General features: G+C 40.4%; 1 protein-coding gene across 2 annotated transcripts in view; it reads left to right on the top strand.

Moving 5' to 3' along the window:
- The window catches only part of CACUL1 (CDK2 associated cullin domain 1), a 70,092-nt gene extending 56,317 nt beyond the window's left edge, over positions 1–13,775 (top strand). Inside the window, exons 7-9 of one of the 2 annotated variants that reach the window (XM_086377648.1) lie at positions 27–165; positions 8,316–8,359; positions 8,794–13,775. In XM_086377648.1, the coding sequence (XP_086233774.1) occupies positions 27–165; positions 8,316–8,359; positions 8,794–8,834 (224 nt within the window). In that variant the 3' untranslated portion in view covers positions 8,835–13,775. The remainder of the gene's footprint in view (positions 1–26; positions 166–8,315; positions 8,360–8,793) is intronic. The other variant, XM_086377647.1, reaches the window with a different exon arrangement.
- Positions 13,776–14,654: the final 879 nt, after the last annotated feature.

The following is a 14,654-nucleotide window of genomic DNA, read 5'->3' as shown; positions in this document are numbered from 1 at the left end:
TAATGAATCTTTTCCTTCCCTCACAGAGTGGGTTCAGATGGCTCCGACTCTGTTTTCTAAATTTATTCCAAACATTCTGCCTCGTGCGGTGGAGTCTGAACTGTCTGAATATGCTGCTCAAGATCAGAAGCTTCAAAGAGAACTTATACAGAATGGTTTCATGAGGCAAGTTTTCCTTTTCCTTTCATGATAAAATGTGTCCATTTCCTTAGGCCAGTTTGGCTTGGTGGGGGAGGGACGCCAGGCTCTTAGAATGGGAGACATCTACCTGCTGATAGGGCCGGTGCTGAGGTGGTGAGCTCCTTGTCTGTGAAAGTGTTGAAGCTGGGTTTTGACTTTATGAGAGCTGCTCTTAAGTAGATTTTGAAGAAGGAATTTCTCATCGGGTGGGCAGTTAGTCTGGGCAGCCTCCGAAGAGCTCTTCCAGCTTTGATCCTCTTATACTCGTTTTGAATATTTGGAAAAACTTTGTCAAAATTTTATGATCAGTTATAAGGTACATTTATGACTAAACTAGCAAAGGATTAGTTTTATGACTAAACTGGTAAGCAGGCTTTAGATTGTGTTTTTCATATTTCCATTTTTTTCCACTAAATTCTAGTCATTTCTTCTTAAAAAGTAGGATATCACTTGTATGTGTCCACAAAATTCACCTCCCTTGATTTTGATATAAACTCTTTGCTAATGTTTCTGAAAGTTGCAATTCAGTATCCTGGCTTTATCCCAGAAAATCTTTCAAAGTGTGTATTTTCAGCAAAAATTGTGTGATTTCTCATGGGAAAGCACCCTGTTCTGTAATCAGATCGTTGGGGGGTATAGTAGAACTTTATAATTTTCATAATCCTTGCCCTCTCCTTAGCATGGTTGCATGTCTTTTCTTATTTGAATCCCTCACATTAAAGGGAGAAAGTTGTGGCAAGAAAGACACCTGGGTTCCTCCCTGAGGCATAGTTGTGACCACAAACAGTGGTTGAGTATTGACTCACTTCTCTGGCTTGGGCAGGGGATGGCCACGCTCTTTCACAGTTTCTGAGGCCACATTCAGTCTCAGAACACCAGCCTTGATCAAGATCACTGTTTCTAAGTTTCTCATTTCAGCACCAGTAAGAAAAGAAAGCAGGTCCTTTGTTCTTTGCTGGCCCATGGATTGGCATTTATTCCCTTTGTGTCCCGGCATTGGAAGGCATCTGTATTCATGTGGTAGAGGGGCCACTGAGTAACCCACCGATCATTATCCACCTCGTGGGCAGCTGACGCTGGAAGGGCTCGGTCAGATGTCAGAAGGAAGCTATGTAGACAGGCTCACGAGCCCGCCTTCTCTGTGGCAAGTGAGAGAGGAACAAAAGGCCGTGGGAGAGGAACAAAAGGCCTTGGGAGAGTCTGCATGCCAACAGCTGGCTTTTCTCCCTCATGTCCAGTGGTTGGGTGTCTTCTGACATCAACTGTAGTATTTCTAACAGTGATACTATTTTCATACACAGAATGAGGCCATTTAATGCTATAGTAATTTTACTTACTCAGTTTTGAAGAGCTAATATAGGTTTGTTTTTTTTTTTAAATAAAGATATTAAAAAGCATACACTGAGAAGTTTTACTCCCGCCTGTCTCCCTGTCTGCTCTCAGACATTAGGTAACCATTTTTTATTAGTTTCTTATGAGCCCCTCCAGCATTTATATCATATACAAACAAGCACAATATATATTCTTAGTTTTATTCCTTTCTTACACATTCTGTTGTGTAGACGTACTATAACTTATTTAACCAGTCCCCTATAGATGGCAAATTGAATCATTTCCAGTCTTTTTGCTGTTACAGAGAATGCTGCATGCATAATTTTCATACTGGTTGTCAGTATGTTTGCAGAGTAAATTCCCTTAAGTTAGATTGCTGAGTCAAGAGCAAATGCAGTGGTAATTTTGATTAATGTTGCCTGTAGCCCTCCATAGGGGACCGTGCCGGTTTGCGCGTTCACTAGGCAGAGCGCCTGTTCTTCACGTCCTTGCCTGTGGAGTGTGTTGTTACACTGCCAGTCTGGAAGGTGAAAATAATTACTCAGAGTTAGTTTCATTTGTGTTTCTCTTATTATGAGTGAGGCTGAGCATATTTTCCTGTGTTTTTATTTCTTTTCCTATAAACGGTTTCTGCTTTTTTGCTCATTTTTCTATTTGATTGTTAGTCTTTTTTTCTTGGTTTCTAGGAGCTCTTTCTATAGTGAAGAGGTTGTTTGCCCAAAATGACAGTTGTTTTCTATTTCTTTTGACTTTGCTTATGATGGGTTTTCTTTGTTTGTTTTATTTGAAGTCATGTGCAAGTTTTTTTTATTTTATGTAACTAACTTTATCAAGTTTTTTCTTTATGGCTTATGCATTCTGAATTATAGTTAAAAGTTTTTTCTTGAAATGTTTTAAAAATTAATGCAGAATGAACTGAGTATAGCTCTTACGTTTTTTTCCTAGGCTCACCATAATTTTGAATTATTCTATGCTTTTTTCCCATATATATATATATATATATATATATTTGAATGTTTGCTTTTAATTTTAGAGATGAGCTTATCGATGCTTTTAACAAACAGCCCTTGAAAGGCTTTTATTTCTGTGAAGCAGTGTAGGAAGATAGCTCTTGTAGATTTCTCTGAACACCTGAATTCACCTTACAGAAGAGTGTGGAACATATCCAGAGACATTTTCCTAATCCTGATTTTTGAGCTGGAGTAGAACAGGGCGCAGGACTGTTTGGTGTGTAGCCAGCCGCTCTTAGATAACATTTGGGACCTGGAATGAGAGAGCAGGGCGCAGGACTGTTTGGTGTGTCCTCGCTCTTAGGCAAAATCTGCTTGTGATGAGTTGAGGCACTGACTCGATAAATAATCTCAGGTAACATTGCCTTTGAACATGAAGGACTAGCCTGCTGCTGCTGCTGCTAAGTCGCCTCAGTCGTGTCCGACTCTGTGCAATCCCATAGACGGCAGCCCACCAGGCTCCCCCATCCCTGGGATTCTCCAGGCAAGAACACTGGAGTGGGTTGCCATTTCCCCTGGCACTGTTCTGATAAGGTCAGGATGGTCAGGTGCTTTCATTCATATGAAATTTAAACTCTCGTATTCCAAAAGATGATAAAAATGTTTTATTTTACAAACTGAGTTGAGCTATTTCTGTTAACAAATTATTATACATTTATTCTGAAGATTAAAGGCTGCCTCGTGACTTACTCTGTTGGGTGATATGCACAGAGTAGGACCTCCTTTCAGCAAACATTCTGAACTGCTGGGCTGGCTCAGACCAGTCAGAAAGGGTGTGCACACACCATGTACTTAGCAGCTGACGGCAGTCACCTGTGCTTCCAGCACTTGTGTCTGGACCTTCCGTACTCTGCTCTTGCCAAACTTGGTGCTGCCTTTGATCATTATTTGGCTAGAATTGCTTTGAAGAAATGGTGTCCACTGATGCAAAAAATATCATATAAGCTGTCTAACAAAAATTCTGTTACTGGCTGCCTTCATATGAGCAATTGTTTTATGGTTTGTGTCTAGCCAGTCACATGATTCCTGTTTAGCTTTGCAAGCTATTTTTTCATTTAAGGCTGTATTCCATTTACATGATGTAGGGTATGACAGTGCATTGCTTTTAATGTGGATGGCACAGTCTTTGAAGTGTTTTAAAATAGTAAGTGAATATTGTCAAATATATTGTCTTTGTAGTTAATGGACAGATTCTTATTTGAGTTGGAGTTTATGTGAAGCATCTTTAGGTGTAAAGAAATACAGTGTGGACTTATTTCAAAGCTAGAAGTAACATACCAGCTAAAAGCAGGGTTTTTTTGTTGTTGTTTTTGTTTTTAGCATGTTACCTGCATAGTTGAATTGCTTATTGGGGGAAGGGCAGGTTGTTGTCTGCTGTTGTCAAAGATTACGTTATGGAAGATAAGCTCACTAGGGAATTTCTAACACGCAGGCCCTCAGATGGAGCATCCTCATTCAAACCCATCTATGGGCCTCTTGAAAGCATGTGCCAAGTAGCTTTTAAAGGCAAGTAAACCATTCTTGCTGAGTGATTGTTACCTGGATTTCTAGAACAAAGTAGAACCTTGTTAGGGGTATTGTTCTTTTAGCTGAGACGGTCACTCCAGGATCAGGGCTTTTTCAGTAGTAGCCTGGGTCTGGTGTTGTGGGCAGCTGACTTAATAGTGTTATCAGATAGTGGTTTAACAGCCTCACATACATCACACTGACATTCTTTGTGCCTGCTGTTGTTTTCATATCCGTATTTTTCTCCTGTTATTTTAACATGTTTCATTTTTTAAAAAATTTTGCAGGGGTGGGAGTGAAGTTTGTTTATAGAAGTCTAAGTTCCAAATTCAAGATCCATGCTGTGTCTTCCTTTTTGATCAGCATTAATTTACTTGTTTCAGAGTATTTGGTGAATGCTGCTGTGATGATGTTATGTACCTCTCTTCATAGTTCTTCAGGCACTCTGTCTACCAGCTCTAATCCCTTGAATCTATTTTGTCACCTCCACTGTATTATCATAAGGGATTAGATTTAGGTCATACCTGAATGGCCTAGTGATTTCCCCTATTTTCTTCAATTTAAGCCTGAATTTTGTTATCAGGAGCTCATGATCCGATTTCATTTCAGTCCCAAAGAAGGGCAGTGCCAAAGAATGTTCACACTACTGTACAATTGCGTTCATTTCACATGCTAGCAAAGTAATGCTCAAAATCCTTCAAACTAGGTTTCAGCCATACATGAACTGAGAACTTCCAGATGTACAAGCTGGGTTTAGAAGAGGCAGAGGAACCAGAGATCAAATTGCCAACATGTGTTGATCATAGAGAAAGCGAGGGCTTGCCTGGTAGCTCAGCTGGTAAAGAATCCACCTGCAATGCAGGAGACTTGGGTCTGATGCCTGGGTTGGGAAGATCCCCTGGAGGAGGGCATGGCGACCCACTCCAGTATTGCCTGGAGAATCCCCATGGACAGAGGAGCCTGAGAGTCGGACATGACTGAGAGACCAAGCACAGAACAGAGAAAGCAAGGGAATTCCAGGAAAACATCTACTTCTGCTTCACTGATTACACTAAAGCCTTTGATTGTGTGGATCACAACAAACTGGAAAATTCTTAAAAAGATGGGAATACCAGACCACCTTACTTATCGTCTGAGAAACCTGTATGCAGGTCAAGAAGCAACAGTTAGAACCAGACATGGAACAACGGACTGTTTCAAAATTGGCAAAGGAGTACATCTAGGTTATATATTATCACTCTGCTTATGCAGAGTACATCATGTGAAATGCCAGGCTGGATGAATCACAAGCTGTAATCACAATTGCTGGAAGAAATGTCAATAACCTCAAATATGCCAATGATACCACTCTAATGGCAAAAATTGAAGAATAACTAAAAAGCTTCTTGATGAAGGTGAAAGGGGAGAGTGAAAAAGCTGGCTTAAAAAACTCAGCCTTCAAAAAACTAAGATCATGGCATACAGTCCTATCACTTCATGGCAAATAGAACGGGAAAAAGTGAAAACAGTGACAGATTTTTTTTGTCTTGGGCTCCTAAATCATGGTGACTGCAGCCGTGAAATTAAAAGATGCTTACTCCTTGGAAGGAAAGCTGTGACAAACCAGAACAGCATAATAAAAAGCAGAGACATCACTTTGCCAACAAAGATCTGTATAGTTAAACCTATGGTTTTTGCAGTAATCATATGTGGATGTGAGAGTTGAACCATAAAGAGGGTTGAGCACCAAAGAATGGATGCTTTTGAAATTGTGGTGCTGGAGAAGACTCTTGAGAGTCCCTTGGAGAGCAAGGAGACCCAACCAGTGCATCTTAAAGGAAATCAGTCCTGAATATTCATTGGAAGGACTGATGCTGAAACTCCAATACTTTGGCCACCTGATACAAAGGGCTGACTCTTTGGAAAATACCCTGATACTGGGAAAGATTGAAGGCAAAAGGAGAAAGGGGGCAACAGAGGATGAGATGGTAATATAGCATCACCATTTCAGTGGACAATAAATTTGAACACACTTTGGTAAAGATTGAAGGACAGGGAGGCCTGCTGTGCTGCAGTCCATGGGGTCGCAAAGAGTCGGACACGACTTAGTGACTGGACAGCAACAAAACTGTGATGATACTACTGTAAGATTCTCAGCCGGCTTTGGCCAAATAGTGTATTAACAATAGAGGTGTTCAAAAGCAGCAGTAGGGTGGATCTGTTTAGAATTTGTTAGGCTGTCTAAACCTGGTTCATGCTAAGTTTTTCTCTTAAATGCTCAACTGAGAGAAAAATCCTTCAGAGACCATTTGGTGTGTTCTCTTTCTTCTGGTCCTTGAGACCCCTCATCCAGCTTAGCAAGAGGTTTCTGTCCTGGTCTTGATCGTAACCAGAGAAAGTGGGAAACATTGGTAATCTGGAACATTACACAAAAGCATGAAATAAATACTTGGGCTAGCATTTTAATCCATCTGTGGAGGCTATTTATCAGTTATGCACTAATTTGTTAATTCAGCAAATATTTCGTTTTTCTACTCTGCGCTTAGATACTGCTTCTAGATACTGGGTGAACAAGACAGGCAGAGTTCCTATTTTTATTGAGCTTATACTCTGCTGTTGGGAGATAAATAGCAAACGTGTAAACAAATTATTTCGAATAATAATGAGTGCTACACAGAAAATGAGACGGAGCATAGGATGGAGAGTAGCTGACTAGGGCATGCACGAGGGGCTGTCCCCTCACTTAGTGATGTAATGCCCCCGAGGAGAATCCCAGCTAAACAGTAAGGAGATAGCCATGCGGCTAACTTGGGAGGAGAGTGTTGCAGGTACAGAAAAAAGTGCAGAAGTGCTAACATGCCCAAGGGACAGAAAGAAAGCCAGAGTGACTGAAGTATAGTGAACAGAGGGAGAAAATGGGTGTGGAGAGGCACATAAGAGCTGTAATTCACAGGGCTGGGAAAATAAATTTGAATTAGAGTTGTTTTTTTTTTTAACTGTCATAGAAAGCCACCGAAGGGCTTTTAATCAGAGACATGAAGTCATCTTATACATGCTTTTAACATAAGGTAGCTGTGGCTCTTGCCTGGACTAATTCTAAGATCTTGCAGTGGAGTAGGGGAGAGGTAATAGTGGATTGGGATTGGCATTGTAGCTGTGGGATCGAGCAGTGGTTGATTTGGGGTTATGTGTTGAGACAGAATGCTCCAGAGTAGGGCAAAGAGAGGAATCAAGGATGAGCTAGGATTTGGGGCCTGAGTAGTTGGGCGGATGGTGGTGCAATTTACTGAGGAAGCCGTGGGGGTGGAATGCATTCTGGCCGTGGTAAATTTGCAGAACGTGGAAGTCATCCAGGTGACAGTGGCAATGAGAAATCTGGACCTTACAAGACCGAAAGGTCAGGAGGGAATCAGAGCTGGAGATAGAAATCTGGGAGCCATTGGCATAAGGATCATATTTTAAGTCACAGGACTGGTATGACCACTCTCCTAGACTAAGGAGAACATACGTGGAGAAGAAGAGAAAGTGGCCAAGGACAGAGCATTGGGCAGAACTTGGAGTGTTTCAGGAAGGAGGAGGTCAACCGAGTAAATGCTGCTGAGACTGAGGAAAAAGCTAGTGGACTGGTTATTATTACTCATTATTTAGGCATTTTAGTCGTTTGTCTGGACTGTTGTCTAAGAAATCTCGGAGACTAACGGAGGATTTACAAATAGCATAGAATTCTTATTTTCCTATCTCTTAAGTGGAACTCGAACTTCTGTAGGTATTTAGGTGTTACTGTAAGTATTTAAGGTGAACTGGTTACTGTATGTAAAGGTTCATGTTCTGTCTGCAAGAAGGGTATTCATTAAGATTTCTGAGATTTTCTTCAAAAGCTTTAAGCAGTTTTCAATCCCATAATAGGGCTCTTAGGGGAAGATTTTGGTATATTCTATTTCATAGTTGAAATTTGCCCTGTTATATGCAGTTCACCAGGGATGTTGTTAATAGAGCCTAGATTTGTCTTCAAAGACAGTTTAGTCTGAACCAGTTTCTGGGACCCATCTTTATAGATAATCCTTCCTTCATTTAATGGCTTTCTATATTTAAAAGGTAGCACCTTTTAGCTAAGAATATTCAGGTTATAAGTGACTCAGCTGCTGTTTACAAGTTTAACGTCAATTTTAAAGTCAGTTTTAAAATAGGTTGTTAAAATTGAAAGACTTACTCCACTTCCATCATCAGTGATGTCAATTCATTTCTCCTCTACTTTGGTGTGTGACGATGTCAGTCAGTTCTGTTGACTCCTCCTTTTCTTATCTCCAGAGGTGACCAGTCCCGGAAGAGAGCTGGGGATGAGTTGACTTATAGTAAGTAATGATGCTCCTTACCATTTTTGATGGTTTTGTGATATAAAGCAGCCACTGGCCATAATGATGTCCACAGAGTTCCTGATGGTGGTCTCCAAGGGCACTGTATATGGGCAGGGTCAGACTGTTCTGTAAGCCGTGGCAGCTCTGAAGCCCAGTTGCTGGTGGTAGTGCTCAGGCAGTTGTCAAGAGGCTGCCAGTTCTTTCGTCTCCACTAGAATGAGATAAGTGTCCAGACTCAGTGCCAGGTGATATGGTCCCCTTTCTCGTCATTCACAGCCACGGGGTTTTGAGGTGTTTTTTTTTCCTGATCTACTTTTGGGAGAAGGATGAGAAATATGTGTCACATAAGCAGATTTCTACCATTATCAGATAGATGTTGGCTGCTGTTGATACTTCTTCCCCTTCCAATTTTTTTTTTTTTTTTTTTGCAGACAGCTCATCAGCCTGTGCAAGTTCCAGAGGGTACAGATAGTGAATGTATTGAATGTACTTTACTTCCTGAAAAGAGGACACTGGAGCTGCAGAGACTGTGTTCAGAGCACAGCGGGGGTCCCGCAGACACTCAGGAGCCGTGTCACCAAGCTGTTCTTGGAAGAGGATGCTGGACTTCTTGCTTTGGTTTGTAATTTAAAAACAAAACAAAACAAAACTAACAAAAACAAAACAGTTGCTGCTAGACTTGGGGATGGTTTTGAAATGGGACAATCTTTTAACGAGTTTATCCACAGATTCCGTGAGGAACACACATCATGAAGAGTGACCATTGCTAAGTGAGATCCGGCAGCCAAAATCAGCAGCTTCCTCCAAAAAATATAAGAGCAGAAGGATTTTTTTAAAGCACTTGTTTTGTTCATTTGTGGACTTAGCACTTTGGCAGATTGGATTCACACATCAAGATGTCTTTTGCTTTAAAATCAAGCAGATCATTACAAAATGAGTATTTTTCACCCGTAACCAAAACGACCCCCTTTAAAAACAAAAAAGAGTTGGTCTTTGTTTAGCATTAGAAAGTCTCGTTACAGGAAAATGCTAACTCTGCTTTCAATATAACTTCTCCCCTCCCCCCACCCCCATCAGTTCATAACTCTTTTCTACTCTGTGCCTTGAGCTTTGTGCACTTTGCAGCTCTGTGACCATGTTGTCAAACTCACAAATGCTTCCTGAAAAAGCTGATAGCATTACAGTCTGACCGCCAAGATGTCGGGTATGACCTCATAGCAGGAGGCTGAAATCAGTGGGGAAAGAGGGACATGCTGCACACGGGTCAGATTTCCCCCTGCCTCGCAGTGGTGTTTTCTTGTTAAATGTTGGGGACCAACTCTTTAGAACATTTCCATTCCTCTGTCATTTAACAGGCTCTCCCCAGCTGCTGTAGTGTTGGCATTATGCTAGTTTAGGGTTGGGCAGTACTTTAGCACTAAAGCTGCCTTTTTAATACTGTTGAGAATTGCCCAGCGGTCAAAGCTGGTTTCTATGATGCTCTAGGAAGCAGATACGGTTATTAAATCCAAACATAATCAATAGTGTGGTTTTCCTGATCAGTCTCATTTTAAATGGGTGAGATAAGTACTTAAGAAAGTCTGCAGTCTATATCTTTTAAAAGATTATATTCAAGTGTCATAGAGAAGAAGTAGCACTGCTGTTTTAAGGCTCCCTTCTGGCTCTGGCCAAGCTAGATTTTCTGTTTCCATACACTCACAGTGCTCTTTAGTTCCTTAGTGCTCTTTAGTCCTATAAAAGACTCTGAAGCTTACCCTATTGATTTTGAAAGGCAAAGGAAAATAGATGCAACAAGGGAAAAATGATTTTCTTCTCAGTTTTGCTTAAATCTAAATCAAGCATATGCTTGACTCTTTTTGGCTTTGTTGGCTATGTCAGACTAATTTGTCTCTTTAGAGGACTAGAGGCAAAAAAAGAAGACATACCAGGGATACTGACTATCACACTTGTGATTTCCAGGTTGTTCATAGAATTGCCTCTGCCAGTTCACTTGGTGCTTTTGCAGAGAGCAGGCTCGGGGTGAGTTCGAAGTGTAGTGTTAGGAGCAAGTCAAGTCATTGCATAGAAATCCTCTTATTTGTAAAATTAGTATTCAGAGAAGCAAAAGTTAAAGGTTGTCAGATTTATTTTTTTAAGTACTTATCAACCAGAGTTGGTAGATTTTGAGGAGGACTTTCACGTGTGCTCCTTTAATGCCGTGAGCATCTTGGATTGTATTGATAAACACTGAATTACTGTTAAGACTATTAACAGGCCCTCATTGTGCCCTGTACGATTTGATTTGCCACATCATAACATTCTAATGTCAAGGAAGAATTCTCTTTTATCATGAAGTTCAAATTTTATTTTACTCAGTGGAATGCTTGCTGCAGGCTTATAACACCTGCAACCAAATTCTCTCAAGTAGTTTTAATAATAATATTTCTGAAAAGGAATGAAGTTGGAATGTTTCATTAAATGTGGATGAACTCTTCATTATCCTAGTAATGTACCCAAATGCTTTTTCTGGGAAGGAAGTATTCTTTGGCCAACAATGGAACCTTCCCTATAAAAGCATCACATTAGGATATGAATTGGCATTAAAATCTTTGGATGCTTTTTGCATTGTTCAGTTAATGGGGGAATATTTTGTATTGTCTCCTTGTTATTATTATGTGTGTGTTAACGCAGTGGGCAGAGTAAAGTTTGCAGAATTTAGTCTCTCTGTAAATTTTTGCACAGTGGCTGCAGCTCGCTGTGGGTGAGGGCTTAGTGGTGCAAAGCTTTGATTGGAAGGCACTGGAGGAACACCTCCCAGTACATTCAGCCTGGTTCTTACTCATCTTAGCCTTGTGAGGTATACTGCAGTATGAAGGATTTATTTCTTTAACTCAATAGTGACCTTGCTTATTTAATTGGGATTCTTAACAAAATTCTTAGTCTGCAGTGAAGAAGTAAGAAATGCCTCCATTTTGTGTTGACTAACACTGTCTGCCTAAAAGTATTTCCTTCACGTGTTCACTTGTGTTCTTGCCAGTACAGTATGTAGTTTACACACCATAGTTAAACACTGGCTTTTTATGGGGCCCAAATCATCAAAGGCAGAAAATTGTAAAGCAGGTTGATCGTCTCATGAGTCAGCACAAGTAGTTGGTTTGCCAAATGGGCTAGTGTATACATACATGCAGCCTGAAACTGGACCCTCCAGAGAAAGCCATTTCACTCACTTTGGAATGGTGACACTTAACATCAATAGATGATCGTTGTTTGGAGAGATGGTACTTATTTTAAAGCTGGCATTAGGCTTCAGTATGTGTTGTCTCATATCCTTCTCTAGTCACAGCTGCACCCTAACCTGACTGCTGTGCTTTCTGTGGGGCAGAGAGCAAAACCTGGTGTTGTGACTCTTCACATACTACGTCTTAGATAAGAGTTAGTGAAAAGAGACGAGACTAATACCTGGGCACATGAGTTGTGCGTTATTAAATTTTGTGGAGAAGTGACTTTTTTCCCTGTCCCTTTTATGAGTTGGAGGCGGTTCCCCTCCCCGCCTTCGGGGTGCGGGATGAAAGTCACCGTGTGAGTAAGTGAGCTTGCAGAAGAGTGGGCTGTGGCAGTAACGCTGCACGCACATGTATCCCAGTGCCACAGCCCGTGACACTGTCACGCCTCTTGCTGCACACCATGCTTTCTGTCAGGTTGCAAATTTGCACACACAAAGAATTCCTCAGGAAGAGTTTGCACACGCATCACCTCGCTATAATATTCTGTACCGGCCAGACGAGGGGTTTGAAAGTTTTTCAGCACAAAAGAACTTCAGAGTGGTGGTCTGTGCACACGTACAAACAAAGGTAATGGTGATCTCGCAAACACAGTTGGTTTCCGGAGCTAAGTGAGCAGGAGCGCTTGTGTCGTAGTATTTAAAGAAGCTGTTTACTCTCCCAGGGTCACCCTTCAGATCTCGTCTTCTCACTGAGACTGGCTCTGTTTTCTTCTCTGTGTTTTTTTATTGCAGTTTATTATTTCCATGATTATTACACGAGGCATTACCCTTGAGCTAAAATTCAATTTTCCAATAAGCAGCTAGAATTAGATAACATTGTTCTATGAATATACACTAATCTGGGTTATTAAAAAACTTCACAATTAAAAAACAAAATAGAACCCTTGCATTAGTTATCCAGTCATTGTTTGGATGTTTGGGTTTTTTTTTTTTTTTTTTTTTAATGGTATCTCATTGAGCTTCAGAGTATTACTTTGACTTTAATTCACTTTAGACCACTTAACGGGACTTTAAAATTTAAGATCAGAGTATGAATCACTTGACATACACCCAGAAGAGATTTATAAGGACCTTTTTAGTTGTGATTACTCTTTTCAATAAGATTGCACAAGGTGAAATTTATGTTTATCAGAAGTTAAAACAGAGGTCATAGTTATTCATAGAGAAATGGCTTTCCTGTTATTTTCCTTACCAAGTTGAAATTTGTCCCAGTTTTTGGCCACCAGGATCTATGAAAGGACCTTTGTTCTTTTCAAGGGAAATGATTCCTCTTCTATTCCCACTGTTGATTAAATAAATCATTGACACTTTCCCATGTCCACTGGCCAAGACCTCATTTCGAACCTCTTTCCAGAGCCAAGTGGCCACGTACCTATACTGTTTCTGCTTATGTTGGTGGAGTGGCTGTGGGAGCATTAAAGAAAATGCTAATCAGAGGTACATTCTTACAGGACCGTAGGGTATATTGTACCCCTGCTGATTGGAAATTATCTTCATTTCTAGTTGGATTGCATTGTTCAGAAATGCAGTGTGTTATTGGCTTATAATTCTGGGAAATTGATAGTGTGGCTCCGAGGTGAATTCTGTGGTTTGAAAAAAATAAATATTTTGTATTCTCAGATGTCATTTCAATGTTGTGACTATGTACTAAATGCAATAAGACTATGGCTGTTCTCTTCAAAGGGTATGTCTTGTTCAACAGTTGGCAGTTTCATTGCCCTCATTGGCCCTGTTTGTCAATATTACAGCCATGCAATTCAGGAGTTGTTGTTCAGATGTGATGTTGTGGGGAGCTATGACTGGAGACAGGAATGCTTGCGAGTAAATGGGAGGCCAAATGCAGACAAAACGCTTCTGCCACCCACCAGCATAGCCAGAACAAGGGTGAAGCGGTGAGTCTAGTTCCTGGTGGTCCTTTTCTGTCAGAAAGCGTGGTGGGGCTTAGAACAGGGTGTTCTGTACATTAGCTCTTTTATGAATCCAAGAAGAACAAAATGGTGGATGAAGCTCTTATTGACTGGGGATTCAGAGCCACTGACTTTGGCTCTGACCTTTAACTCTTGTTGGATTTTGAATCACTCCTTCTGTATTAGGGTGTATACCATCACTCTAAAACATTGTGGTTAATGAAATAAATCTTGTACAGATGTCCTTGGCCTTGTTATGTTAATACCTGGTTTACTGGAAGTTTGTTTTAATACAGAATATATGGTTTTGCTTATAGTACATTCATGATGCTTCCTTTAAATGATAATGACACTCCGTATTCTACCACATTCATTAGCCTGCAGCATGAGTGGCCATCCTGACCTCTACAACCAATGTGAGTGTGTGTGTGTGTGTGATGATGGTGATCAGTGATGACCAAATTGGATTTATCTCAGGAATGCAAATTGGTTAATGTTAGGAAATCAATTAATGTGACAGACCCATCTATCAACAGATTAACATGTGATCAGATTGTCTGTGAAAATCCAAAATATCTACAAGGCAGATTAGTAGCCTTGTGAGTTTATCAGGGTTGCTAGAACACAATCCATATGCAAATGTTGATTACCTTTAAATGCAGCAACCACAAGCAGTAATGTCTGTAAATTTTTAAAATATTGTTAAGAAATAGAATTTATACTAGGAACAGAAAAGTCATAAAGTACCTAAAAATCTTAATAAAAGATACATAAGCCTTTTAATGAGAAATTGAGAATTTTTAAAAAGCACCTTTGTTGACATAAATAGACAGTGGTTGGTAAGATCATCTCAGTCTCAACTCTTTCTCCGAATCTGTTAGTAGATTAAAGAAATTCCAACAAAAAATCCCAGCTGATCCTAATATCTAAATGGAAAAACAAAGGACCATGGATATCCAAGATACTTGTAAAAGAAGGTGAGGTGTGAGGAGAGCTAGGATTACCAGAGTATGACCCTTACTGTGAAATACAGTGAGTGCTTAAAACACTGTGGAGTTGGCACAGAGATGATAAGTAGATGAATGGACAGGAATAAAGAGCTCAGAAACTGACCCACTCATGT

This window comes from Bos grunniens, chromosome 26 (assembly GCF_055505025.1).
Source record: "Bos grunniens cultivar Pamir isolate PY7600 chromosome 26, Bosgru_T2T1.0, whole genome shotgun sequence".
NCBI lineage: Eukaryota > Metazoa > Chordata > Mammalia > Artiodactyla > Bovidae > Bos > Bos grunniens.
Note: the sequence above shows the minus strand (reverse complement) of the source record. Positions and strands in the feature narration are given on the sequence as shown.